The 12,868-nt window shown below is 50.5% G+C and overlaps 1 protein-coding gene across 1 annotated transcript; it reads left to right on the forward strand.

Moving 5' to 3' along the window:
• Positions 1–1,838: 1,838 nt before the first annotated feature.
• Tmprss5 (transmembrane serine protease 5) lies at positions 1,839–12,572 on the forward strand. Its single transcript, XM_050156183.1, has 11 exons — positions 1,839–1,992; positions 2,295–2,393; positions 2,855–2,977; positions 4,712–4,847; positions 5,010–5,123; positions 7,179–7,222; positions 7,876–8,038; positions 9,563–9,741; positions 10,987–11,085; positions 11,534–11,676; positions 11,966–12,572. Exons 1-11 carry the CDS (start codon positions 1,917–1,919, stop codon positions 12,152–12,154), a joined length of 1,365 nt encoding a protein of 454 aa, XP_050012140.1. The 5' UTR covers positions 1,839–1,916; the 3' UTR covers positions 12,155–12,572.
• The last annotated feature ends 296 nt before the right edge of the window (positions 12,573–12,868 follow it).

Below are 12,868 nucleotides of genomic sequence, written 5' to 3' on the forward strand. Positions count from 1 at the left end.
CTCTGTGCAGCCTTGGCTATCCTGTAATGGGGACCAATTAATGTCAGTCAATGATCTTTAAGAGTTTGGACCAGGTTAGGGCGTGACCTTTTGGGTACTCAGAGAAAACCGTCGGTCTGCCCAGGGCTTGCTCTCTCTCTCTCTCTCTCTGGTTCCTGCGCTACACAGCTGAGTTGGACTTCTCGTCCCTGTTTCATGAGTTTGCCCCTTATAATAAAGAAAATATAATTGGAATTTTTGGAGTTAGCCTGGGATTCTTTGACTCGCGTCTACACCCATGAACAGTCCTGGAACTCGTTCTGTAGACCAGGCTGGCCTTGAACTCAGAGATCCACCTGCCTCTGCCTCCCGAATGCTAGGATTAAAGGAATGGGACCACCACCGCCCAGCTTCCTTCCTTATGTTTGTGCACTTTACACTTTATTTATTTAATAATAGTATTGCTATTTTGTGCCCGCCTCTGGGATACATAGACCGGTACAGAAGTGAGAGAGAAGTGAGGTCCATATAGGTCAATGGTAAGTTCTTTCTAGTTAAGGGTGCTCGCTGGAGAAATAACCAACACACTGAAGGGTCAGTAGGAGACAGCTGTGCAGGTGGGAGCAGCAGACACAAAGCCTCTGCAGTGGGAGAGTGCCTGAAGATGCTGAGGAAGACACAGTATGTTGGAGTGAGCTGTTGCCGGCAGTGAGGATGGAGAGACGAGGAAGGGTAAGATCATAGAAGCCCAGGAGCTATGGAACGAAAGCTTTATCTCAATGTGGAGGCTGCAAAGATCACTGGGCGCTTTTAAGACTGGACCACCATGCTCATAGCTGCTCTGGCTTGGTAACATGGAGAATAATGGCCAGGCCAGTGTCCTAACCCCTTTCTGTGGGTTGGGCTGTCTCCCACCCTTTATCCGTTGCAGCTAGAGGACATGCGGGGAGGGGGAATTTGCTCATTAGGAAGTAGGAATTAGCACTCTTATTTTATGAATGGTAAGATTGAAGTTTGGAGTGATGGTCTGAGTTATTCAAGCCCACAGGGTAGGCTGTAGACTTCATGGTGGACCGTTCGGTGCTTGTCAATGATCTTATTTCACCTCTCTTCATGGGTCAGGAGCTTCGGGCACACATGGGAGCTGCTCTACTCTTTGCTTCCTCACCACCCTGTCTTTGCTTCACTAGCATCCTTTGCCTGGACTACATAATGCTTGATAGAAACACATCAGCCCCGACCCTACTCACCCAAGAGGTCACTGCTTTAGAAACTTCCCCCTCTAGGTGTCTTCCTTGATTTCCTTGGTGAGATCACCTCTTAATTTTTGAATGTTGTTGGGTGCTTTAGTCAAATTCTTTTTGTTCATTTGACATGTGCTATGATTTGTCTTTGGGACAAGGCTGAGAATCCTTTGAGGAATTCCAGTGCATGCTGATTTATCCTGAATTCCCTGTAGCGTCTACTATGCTGTATTATACGCTTGGGCCAAATACTTTTTGGAGAACGAATGGTGTGTGTGTGTGTGTGTGTGTGTGTGTGTGTGTGTGTGTGCCCTCTTTTCCCGAGGTAGAAAGGAATGAAGGTGCCTAGGGTGGGATGTTGACAGACCTCAGGGGGTGCCCTTTTGATCCCCATAGAAGGTAGAACTAGGGCACAGATAATGAAGAACATGGCTTTGGAGTGCAGCAAGTCTGGATTCCAGTTTTCCCTTTGCTATTGCAGTCACATGAGAGTGAAGCAGAAAGGGTTAGGGACCCACGGAGAGCAGAAAAGGCCTGGGTGGGATTCTCCAAGGTGAATAGAGATTTCCAGTTAGCCTCAGGGGCAGGACTAAGATTAGAAGCTGGAACTTGGTGAGAGTGGGTCTTCTTTTGGCAGCCCTGGATTTCCAACAATTCTTTCTTCAGAGTCCAACACTGGATGACCAAGGCCCAATGGAGGTTCGGTACACAGAAGAGGGTCCTGGACTTGGGATCTTCAGAAAAGAGTTGGGAGACCGGCGGCAACCCAGTAGGTCACACGGAGCCATTCGGGAGGGACAGGATGGGGTCAGCAAAAGATGTTCTTCCTCTGTCTCTTATACTCTTTTAGGGTCAATGTGAGGATGACGGACATGTCCTTCTTCATCCCCTACTTGTTCTACTTCCCACGTCAGGACCAAGTGGGAGCTGGGCTTCAGGGCCCAGATCCTTTACCACTTGGAGCCCATGGGGCAGGGGCGAACTCCTGTTAGAACTTACTAGTGCCTCACGGTGGAGGAAAGCTTGCAGGCAGAAGCAGGAAACCCAGGCAACTCTCTGCTTTCTTCATAGTCTCCCAGTCCCAGCGCTGGTGCTGCCTGCAGCGTGGCTGTGCGGTTCTGGGAGCCCTGGGGCTGCTGGCTGGAGCAGGGGTCGGCTCATGGCTCCTAGGTCAGTGCTGGGCCCTTTTGTCTGGAGAGGGGTGGAGGACAGGATCCGGGGGCAGCATGGAGACAGAGCAGATGCTGAACAGGCACTGTATGTAGATGAGCGAGCTCCTCTCTCATCTGTGCTGTGTAGACAGCTAGACAGAGAAGTGGTTACCCATGGAACAGGACAGACTTGCTACTTGTGTGGATAACCCATGGTTTTAGCCAGTTTTCTTTTCCCTAGAAATTGTTACTAGTGAGATAGAGACAGACAGACAATAGAAGCACAGGATAGTCTGACACAGTCCTGTGCCCCTTACAGATTGATTGGGGTCTGTCTATAGGCAATGTGACTGACAGGGACTCTCTAGGAGGTAGGCCTACCTCTACTGCAGTACTGACTTGCTAGACAACTTGAACCCCTCTAGGGGTTTCCCTCCCCACCCCCAGCCTCTCCGTGACTCTCTTTGCATTTCCCTCAAGTACTGTATCTATGGCCGGTTGCCTCTCCCCCCATCTCCGGGACCTTGCAGGAGGAGGAGATGAATCTGAGCTGTCCAGGAGTCAGCAGGGAGGAAGAGCTTCTCTCATCGCTTCCCAAAACAGGTGGGCCACCCCTTCAAAGCCACAGGAACCGGCCCTTCCCCTAGCTTCAGGACTGAAATGAAGGACTAGCACTTTGTTACCACCCGTCTGTCTCTTCTCCTGGGATGAGGGTGCTGACCAGGCCCATCTAGCAGCATTGATCTCCGATTTAGGATTTGGAAGCATCCCTGAGGAGGGCTCTGATCTTTAGTTGGGGCGTGGTGAGGAGGTCAGGCCAGTAGAAGAGATGGAAGCTTGTCATTTAGGGTAGTGTGAGCTAGTAGTGTTGGGGAAGAGGAGCTAGTATGGGGTGGCTGTGTGTGAACAACAGAGTCACCTGGATATCTGGGGACATCATTCCACATTGTCCCTTGGCTATCCCCACTGTCCCTTCTTCCAGGGAAGAGTTGGGGGTCACACAGTATAATGCTGCCCAGAGGCTGGAGGTTGGAAAAAGTTCTAACTTTTAGTTAGACCAAGGCTGGGTTTTCTTATTTTTTGCTAGATGCATGGCCTGAGGTACATTATTTCTTTGAGATTTCATTTCTTTCTATACACAATGGAAATGAAATAAAAGTATTTACTGCATGAAGTTGGAGTACTAAAGCGCGCAAATATACAAAAGAAGCTACTTTGAGCCTTTGTGTTAGTCAGCTGGCCTGCCATAAGAAACGCTACAGATGGGAAAAGGGTGCATATTTATTCTCAGTCTGGATGCTAGAAGTACAGTACTTTGGTTCCTGGTGAGGGCTCTCTTCCTGGCTCCCCACAGTATGCACCACCATGTCTTCTGTTTTCTGGGGGCAGGGGAGGAAAGAATGAAGGAGCTGGAATCTTCTGGGAGGATGCTGAACCTACTGGACCAGCATGCCATGACCTCATTTCATCTTTTTTAATTTTTTTTTTGAGTTAAGAATCTAATGTCTCCAAGCTATTCTCTAACTCAGTATGTAACCAAAGAGAGCTTGAGCATGGCCTTCTCCTGTTTCCACCTCCAGAGTGTAGGGATTACAGGCAAGCTCCACCATGGCCAGTTTATGTACTGGACATCAAGCCCAGGGCTATGTGCATGCTAAGCAAGCGCTGTATTAACCAAGCTGCAGAGCAAAACCCCTGTATTACCTTCTTCAAGGCTCTGTCTCCAAACACAGTTACACTGAGGGACTGGAGTTTCTGCCTGGGATTTCTGCCTGGGAAGAGAGAGAGAGAGTGTGTATGTGAAAAATTCCACCTGTAACAACATGGATAAAAAGCAGTTGATAAATATTAACTATTTTCATCACAATATTTGAATTCAGGAGACTCGACTTAAGTCCTGGATGCATCCCTTGTTGATCCTGTGATCTTGGGCAAATTGCCTTCACCTCTGTTGAGGGTGGTAACTGCTTTCTGGTAAGGCTGTCGCAATGGAGTGTGACAGAATACCCCTATTTATTTCCTTTATGTGAGCCATCTCATGAATGTCAGGGTCAGAGGACAATTTATTGGTTCTCTTTCTATCAGGTGGGTCCTGGGAACTCAGCCCAGGGCTGGCAAGTGCCTTCACCTGCTGAGTCATCTCACCGGCCTTGGAGCACATTTTAAAACTCGTGATGGAAACACGGAACCAGAAACATGGGCAGAAAGATGTTACATGGTGTTTGTACTGACTGGACACCCAGGGGAGCAGGGAAGCTGACCTGGGGTGATCCTAGTGTTCAGCTTCCTTGTCTCATCCCACCCTGGCTGCAGGTGGTTTTCACACGGTGGTTTCAGTATCTTTCAGAATCATGGGCGAGGATCTCCTGCTTGAAGTGCAAGTAAGGGCTCGGCCAGACTGGCTCCTGGTCTGCCATGAGGGCTGGAACCCTGCCCTGGGGATGCACGTTTGTCAGAGTCTTGGGCACCTCAGGTAACAGCCAGACTTGCAGGGTGTGTGTGGGGGGAACCGGTGTGGGGAGTGTGGATCGTAGAAGTCACCATCATGGTCTTACTTGTCCACAATGCTGGCACGGCTCATGCACGGTCTGGTTCTGACCTCCTGACTCCCTCCTGTTTTCTCTCCTCTGCCAAGGCTCGCTCAGCACAAGGCAGTGAATCTGTCTGACATCAAACTCACCAGACCCTGGGAGTTCGCTCAGCTGTCTGCTAGACCAGGAGGTCTCCTCCAGGAGGCATGGCAGCCCAGGTAGGGCGCTGTGGGTAAGGTGAGCAGTACGCAGTCTAGGCAGGTCTTCCTGCAGGGGAGCCCGATGGTGGGGGCATGGGCAGTGTAAGGAGACCAGAGAAGACCGTTTGCCGGACTTAACCACAAACCCAGGACACAGGCTCTGCCACACAGTATTTGTCTCACACAAGAAATGCGGGGCTATGGGCTGGGCATGTAGCTCTTGTCTCACCCCACCCTGGCATCGAGCGTGCTTGTCGGAGAGTGCTTGCCTAACACACACAAAGCCCTGGGTTCAATCCCTAGTACCGTATAAACTATGTGGTATTGTTGCTTGAGTTCTAAGCAAGAGCAGAGGCAGGAGGATTAGCAAAGTTAGCCACAACTAGCTACAGAGTTTGAGGTCAGCCTGGGATACAGGAGAACTGTCTCAAAACCGAACCAGCCAACCAACAAACCCCCCAAAGGTTGTTAGTTACTGGAACAGGGTTTGAAATGGTCCTCCTAGTCCCCCTGTGTTAACTTTACATTGCTGTGACCAAACATACAAGAAAGGCAACATAAAGGAAGAAAGACTTCCTTGGTTCACAGCTGTGAATGGTTTAGCCAATGGCTGCTTGGCCTTGTGCTAGGACAGAGCATCACGGAGAAGGAATGGGTATGGGAGGCTGCTTGCCTCGCGTAGACAGAAAAGGGAGGGGAGGTGGCCAGGTTTAGGATAAAATACAACTCTTAAGGATATACATCCAGTGACCTACTTCCTTTAGCTAGAAATTTCCAGAATTTCTAAAAGTAGTATCACGGGGTGAGGACCAGATGCTCTGCCCATGAGCTTTTTTTTGGTGGGGAGGAGGGGCTGTCATTTTGTGTTCAAATCATAATTACTTTTTTTTTCATAATTCACTTTTACAGGTAAGGAAAAGTTGAGGCACAGTGAGGTTAAAGAGTGTTATCCAGGGCAGTATGACCAGTAACCAGCCAACACACATTTGAGGTCAAGCTCATGACTCCATCCAAGTCAAGGGACCTGTGTGGCTGACCTTTGCTTGGATAATTCTGGTATCTGAGGAGAAAATCAAATAGTGTCCAAAAGAAAGGGACTCAAAATGGACCAAGCCTCTTACCACACCCTAGGCAGCACAAGCTGAGAGGTCTTTGCCCAGCCTGGTGTCCTTCAAACTGCCTGAAGCCTTGGGGATGGGGGCAGGCAGAGGCGCCATCCCTGCTCTGAAGTTGTGTTGGCCCTACCCACCTGCACATTCTCCCAAACCCCAGAGCCATTCTTAGGAATGCACTGGAGACAGGGTAACCCCAGCTGTCCCTTTCCCTCTGTGAGATTCCTCCAGGAGGGCAGAAGGGCTACAGGGTTAGGAAAACAGAAACCAAGTAGACCATGGATTGGGCAGCTGAAAGGAGGAGAGAAGGGCAAGACAAGAGTGTTGGGTCAAAAGGGAGGGAAAGCCAGAACAAGAGCGTGACTCTGCAGGCCCTAGATGAAGAGCTGGGGCTGAGAAGAGACTGGGCCTGGAAGAAGCCTGGGGGTAGGGCTGGACTCACTCATTCATGCCGTGGTCACTCACCCACTGAGCACCTGTTTACTCAGCGACTGGGAAACAGCTGGGCTTTCTCAGCCGTCAGTTCTCTGTTGTAAATATGGACCTTTTCCAAACAGATCTTCCAGGATTGTGAAGGCTTTCTGTTTCCCTCTGGTGGCTGGGGCAGAATGGGCAGGCTCCTGCCGTGGGAGGGGCCTGAGAGTTTGTGAGGGGTGGGAAGAAAATGGTGACAATGGGAGCGTCTTAAGGTTGGGACTACAGCGTGGCCTGAGACCTATGGAGACAGGTGGGCGTGGCAGGGCGTGCCTGTAATCCTAGTACTTGGGAAACTGTGGCAAGATCAGTACACAGTCATCCTTGGCTGCAGAGTGAGTTTGGGTCTAGCCTGGGTCACATGATACACTATCTCAAGAAAACAAAAGGAAGCTATGGAGAATTTCCTGACCACTCCCCATACCCTTGGTGTGCATGGCCTTTGGGTGGCACTGCCTAGCTTCTTAGGGACACCCTTGTTTTGCAGCGCTAGCTGTCCTTCTGGCCGAATTGTTTCTCTCAAATGTTCTGGTGAGTCATATCTTGTGTCCAGGAAGTTGGCAGTGGGAGGAGGGGAGTCTTCTAGTTCTCCCGAGTGCGGAAGAGCTGTATGGAGGGGCTTGCTCAGGTTTCTGTGTATGTACCTGTGAGCTGGGTTGGAGGGTCCTTGCCTACCGGCCTGCCTATATTTCTGCTGGACTCCTTTCGATACAACCTGCCCAAATAAAGTCCTTTTAAGTCTCTGTTGTGTATGCTACCAGCCCCTGTGCTGGGCTAATGGTCACTACTGCCACCCTGCCCCTTCCTTCTGAAGGGCCCAATAGGTGGAATTACTACTGACTGTGGATGTGCAAGCTCTACCAGCAGCTTCAAGAGACTAAGGGTGGGTAGTGGACTAGAGCCAAATGATAAACAGCTTACAGGGTTCCTTCACCCACATGCCTATGTATCTGTCCATCTATTTATCAGTTCCTTCTCATACCTGGACACCAGTGGGCTAGGCATTAGAACTCCATAGACACCGCAGACCTGGTTTCTGCTCTGAGCAGGTGCAAAGGCTGAAGTAATCAATACACTCATTCCTGTCCCCCTACTTAGAATCTGAAATAACAAATGAGAGTTGTCTACACAGGCTCTCTGCACTCAGCCCTTTCTCTGTCTAGCCTACCCTTTTCTGTTGGCAGAGTGTGGGGCAAGACCTCTGGCTTCTCGAATAGTTGGCGGTCAGGCGGTGGCTTCTGGGCGCTGGCCATGGCAAGCGAGCGTGATGCTTGGCTCCCGGCACACGTGCGGGGCCTCTGTGCTGGCACCCCACTGGGTAGTGACTGCTGCCCACTGCATGTACAGGTAAGTCTTGGGAGTGGATGAGAGGTGAGTCGGTCACCTATTAGTTTGTCTCTTGCTGTGTCCTGGATACCATATCTGTGTCTATGATCTCCAAGGAGGGAAGGGTGAGGTGCTTGTTTAGTGCCAAGTTCAGTTCTGCATGAAGAGCGGTAATAATACAAAGACTGGTTCTTTATATCCCCTCTCCTCCGTGTGTGTATGCATGTTCCCTTGTATGTGTACATGTGTACATATGTGTGTGTATGTATGTGTGAGTGCATGCATGCATGCTCATTTGTGGGCATGGAGGCCCAAGGTTGACACTGGATGGTGTGAGGCATCTTCATTGACTGTTCTCTCCTGTCTACCTTGAGGCAGCATCTCTCGTTTCTCACTGAACCCAAAGCTAGCATATTTGGCTAGTCTGGTAAGCCACCTTGCTCTGGGGATTTGTCTCCAGCTTCTGTGCTGAGATTTCCAGTGGGCTGCCATGCTCACTCAGCTTTTAAATGGGTTCTGGGGATTTGAACTCAGTCCTCATACTTCCAAAGTGAACACCTTTCTAACGGAACCATCTCCCCAGTTTCCTTCCATTCCATTTTGCATTGACAAAATTCTGTGCTTCTGCTCAGTGTCCTTTTCCCTTTAGATTGGAAGCCGTACTAGGGCAGAGATGATCAGTCTGTTTTACCACTGAGTCCCTTTCTAGGTTTCTTTGTTGCCACATCTTCAGGGCCTAGAGCAGTTCCTTGAATGATAGGCACACAATAAAGGTTCTGTGGAGGTGGAGGTGAATGGGTGGTGAATGAGTGAGGTTTGGTGGTAGGTATGGCAGACAATCTGATCTCCACTTTACAGTCTAATGGAGGGATGAGTGTTCCTCAGGATTTCACATAAGTGGAGAGAGAGGACGGAGGGAAGTCGTGGTGTCAGAAAAGGTCTTTCACATTTGCTATAAAATTTGGATGGACATTATGTAAGAGAGAGTGGTGGCTAATAATCTCTCTCTCTCTCTCTCTCTCTCTCTCTCTCTCTCTCTCTCTCTCTCTCTCTCTCTCTGTGCATTTGTGTGTGTGTGCATGCATACTTGTGGGTATGTATGAGCTTGTGCATATACATGTGGAGGTTACAGAGCAATGTCAAGTGACTCCCTCAGTTACTTTCCACCTTTTATATTTTAAGGTTTATTTTTAATTACGTGTCTGTGTCGGTGTGTGGGTAAGCCAGCAAGCTCCAGGGATCTGCCTGCCTCTGCTTCTCTAGTGTTAGATTATAGACATATGGTGCTATGCCTGGCTTATGTGAGGGTTGGGGATTTGAACTCAGAACCTCATGCTTGTCTGGGGAAAGCACTTTGCTGACTGGACTATCTTTCAGTCCTGTGTCTTACCAGCGGGCAGGGATAATATTAAGAGGCATGGTGTTTGTGTCCCGGGGATTCACAGTCTTGTGACAGTGGCCACACTAATGGTTTCCCTCGAGTACCCTCCACGCACCACCTTCCCTGCCTCTTCCTCCCTGGGCTCAGGAGGTTTCTGTGTGCAGTTTCAGGCTGTCCCGCCTGTCCAGCTGGCGGGTGCATGCAGGCTTGGTCAGCCACAGTGCCGTCCGACAGCAGCAGGGAGCAATGGTGGAGAAGATCATTCCCCACCCTCTGTACAGCGCCCAGAACCATGACTATGACGTGGCTCTCCTGCAGCTCCGGACTCCGCTCAACTTCTCAGGTGAGACTCTGGCCTTGGAACGAGCAGGCTGGGTGCGGTGGTGACCAAGGGACAGAGCCCGGTGGGAGGAGGGGCAAGCTGATCCCTAAGGCTTCCTGTAGTGTTGCCAGTCTTATGTCCTTCAGTTCACTGGGGATCATAGGGTGTGTATGTTCTGAGACTGAATCACAATAACACTTGTAAGGCTCTCCGAGGTCAAATATTCAGGCCCTTTTCATAGTGGGGTGCAGAGAGGGGTGCTTTGAGGTCCCAAGCAGAACCTCACTTGTGCCTTCTCCTCCAATAACTGGCGTCACTCTTGTTTCCAGACTGGACCCAGGTTCAGCCATTTTGTGATACATTAGAGAAAAGAGATTTCTTATTTATTTAAATCTTTTTTCCCCTCAATCCTTGTAACAACTGTGATGAAGGAAATATAATAAGATGAGACCACAGACGTTTAGAGAAGGACAAATAGGTCCCAAGCTGAAGTCTTGATTCCAGGACCAGGGTTCCTCCTGCCGCAGTACCTGTCCATCAAGGGTGGCCATGCCTGGACTGTGGCTGACTCACCAGCTATGTATGCTCAGATGCCCTTCTCAAAAGCCGCATAAGTGCATAGAAACATGCACACATGCATGCACTCACAGTCCCATGTGCACATATGCATGCATTCACACACACAGATCTGTAATTTGAAAACAAACCAGTAATAAAATTCTAGGTTGCCAGAGCCTTCTGTAGAAGTTGCAGAGCCTGGGCCTGCTTCTTCTGGTTAGATGGGAGACTGAGTGCATTATAAGAGGCGTGGATTAGCACCACACGGGGTCTTTCTCCTGATGCAGACAGAGGGAAGTATGTTTATGTTGTGGAATGTCAGTATGCTACATAGAAACATATTAGGTTCCATTCATATTATATGATACACACTTCCTGAAATAGAGTCCCAAGAAGGATGCGGCACTCTGGAGAAAGGGACAAATGGGTTTTGTTAGAGTTTGGTTTCCAGTGCCAGAAGGATTCCCATTCTCCCTCTAGGCCCCTAGGTTGGGGTAGAGTAGCAAATACGCCGCCCTCTTCTCTGGGGTGCCATACCTTCACCCCCAAGGTGGGGACACTGCTCAACCTATTTATTTGTCGAGTAAGCTTGGTGGTAGAGGACAGGTCCCAGGCCTCTTGAGAAGGAGAAGAGGAGGATCTTCACCCAGGCTCTTCAGGAGAGAAGCCCAGCCTGAGCCAGGACCTGAACTTTGTGCCTCTCCACAGACACTGTGGGCGCTGTGTGCTTGCCGGCCAAGGAGCAGCAGTTTCCAAGAGGGTCGCAGTGCTGGGTGTCTGGCTGGGGCCACACCGACCCCAGCCATAGTGAGTGAGCCCCCAGGGCCCTCAGTATAAGATAGGGAGGGAGGTATTCTCTAAGCTGGGCACTTCCCCTTTCCCTGGTCATCTGACAATGGCGCTCTTTTCCTCCCTTGGTACGTCAGGGTATTCAGTCTCTCCTGCTGGAGTATTTCTATGGAGAATACTCCATACACTGAACATTTTTCCTAAGCCCAGGCCCTTTCACTCCCCTGCTCTTGGTGCCAGGAGCTCCATGAGCTCAGCATCTGGTGTACTGTGTCTTTCTCTTTCTCTCCTCATTCCCAGCTGGGTATCCGGCAGACTCTTGTCCTCTGGCCCAGGTCCATAGCGTTGCCCAAGCTTCCTTCTTTGGGTCTTTGTGTCCTCAGGACCTCTAACTCTTTTCTCTCTTGATGCTCTGCCTTCTTGGCCAGGTGTGGTACCCTGTAGCTTTGCTCTGTGTCTCCTACAGCTCATAGCTCAGACACGCTACAGGACACGGTGGTACCTCTGCTCAGTACCCACCTCTGCAACAGCTCATGTGTGTACAGCGGAGCACTCACACACCGCATGCTGTGTGCTGGCTACCTGGACGGAAGGGCAGACGCATGCCAGGTGTGGCCCATAGTAGAGGGAGGAGCGGGAGACCTGCTGGTGGTAGAAGGTGGGAGCAGGGGACTTGCATCAGCTTGGTCCCCTGGTTAGTGCACATGGGTTGGGGAAGCCAGACTCCTTAGGGAGTCCACACTAAGGGCTTGTGGGAAGTGAGACCAGCAGATGACATCAGGAGGCAGGAGCCTCTCTCTCTCTACCAGGAGAGTCCATTCCCTGTGGTGGACTTGTGCTGCTCAACCAAATGGGTCTGAGTGTTGTTTCTTTGTGTCTGCTCATTTGAATTCCTCAGGGGGACAGCGGGGGACCCCTTGTGTGTCCCAGTGGTGATGTGTGGCACCTTGTAGGGGTGGTTAGCTGGGGTCGTGGCTGTGCAGAGCCCAATCACCCAGGTGTCTATGCCAAGGTAGCAGAGTTCCTGGACTGGATCCATGACACCGTGCAGGTGAGTGTGGAGAAGGAGAGCAGCCCAAGTTTCTGAAGGACCTACCCCAGGACACTGAGGACCTTCTGAGGGTTGGACATGGGTCTAGGGAATGTTGGCCAGAGTGGGAGGAGAAAGAAAGGACATATAACAAAAACCCACTGGGTTTCTAGCAGTTTAAACACTATCAGGGAAGGGTAGACTGAGTCTGTGACCTAGATCTGTCTTTTGGGGGTGACCTGTGGCAAGTTCCTACCCTTGGTAAGCCCAGGCTTTCTGGTCATAGCCATCCTGGCTGTGTTTTACTCTGTTTTCTCTCCGCCTTGTTACACAGACACCTATGTCTCTTGGCTCCCTGGCAGGTCCGCTAGCTACAGGAGAAGCAGCTGCCACCTCTGATGCCGAACTGTGGATTTCTCATGGATCGTCCCAGACTGAGGGCCAGCAGCTGCAGCACTGGCCTCTCTTCTAAGGCTCTGATTTCTCCTTCCTCTTTCTCACCTGAGCTGAGCGCCTCCGCAGCAGGAAGGAGGCTGGGGCTGGAGTGAGAATGATGAGGAGACACAACAGATGAGATTTCTGGAAGCATCTGCAAAACTGGTCCTCTGCTCTCCCTGGACTCCATTGCATCTATCAGGAGAATGCTGGAGGTGCCCTGCTTTCTCCCAGGGGCCTCAGGAGGGCTAAGTCCAACTCTAGAGGATGTCCTATCTCAAGGGCTCCTGGGCAGATGAGGCCAAGGTTGGACCAACTCAAGTAAAGACATAGAAG

Source organism: Alexandromys fortis, unplaced genomic scaffold (assembly GCF_014885135.2).
Source record: "Alexandromys fortis isolate MF-2015 unplaced genomic scaffold, M_Fortis_MF-2015_v1.1 scaffold_89, whole genome shotgun sequence".
NCBI lineage: Eukaryota > Metazoa > Chordata > Mammalia > Rodentia > Cricetidae > Alexandromys > Alexandromys fortis.

Excerpts from the sequence above, each read along its gene's own strand:
- Tmprss5 (XM_050156183.1), top strand. The coding sequence starts at position 1,917 with ATGGAGGTTCGGTACACAGAAGAGGGTCCTGGACTTGGGATCTTCAGA. Across the intron at positions 4,848-5,009 it reads CAGAGTCTTGGGCACCTCAG|GCTCGCTCAGCACAAGGCAG; the intron begins GTAACAGCCAGA and ends TCCTCTGCCAAG. Across the intron at positions 7,223-7,875 it reads TGTTTCTCTCAAATGTTCTG|AGTGTGGGGCAAGACCTCTG; the intron begins GTGAGTCATATC and ends TTCTGTTGGCAG.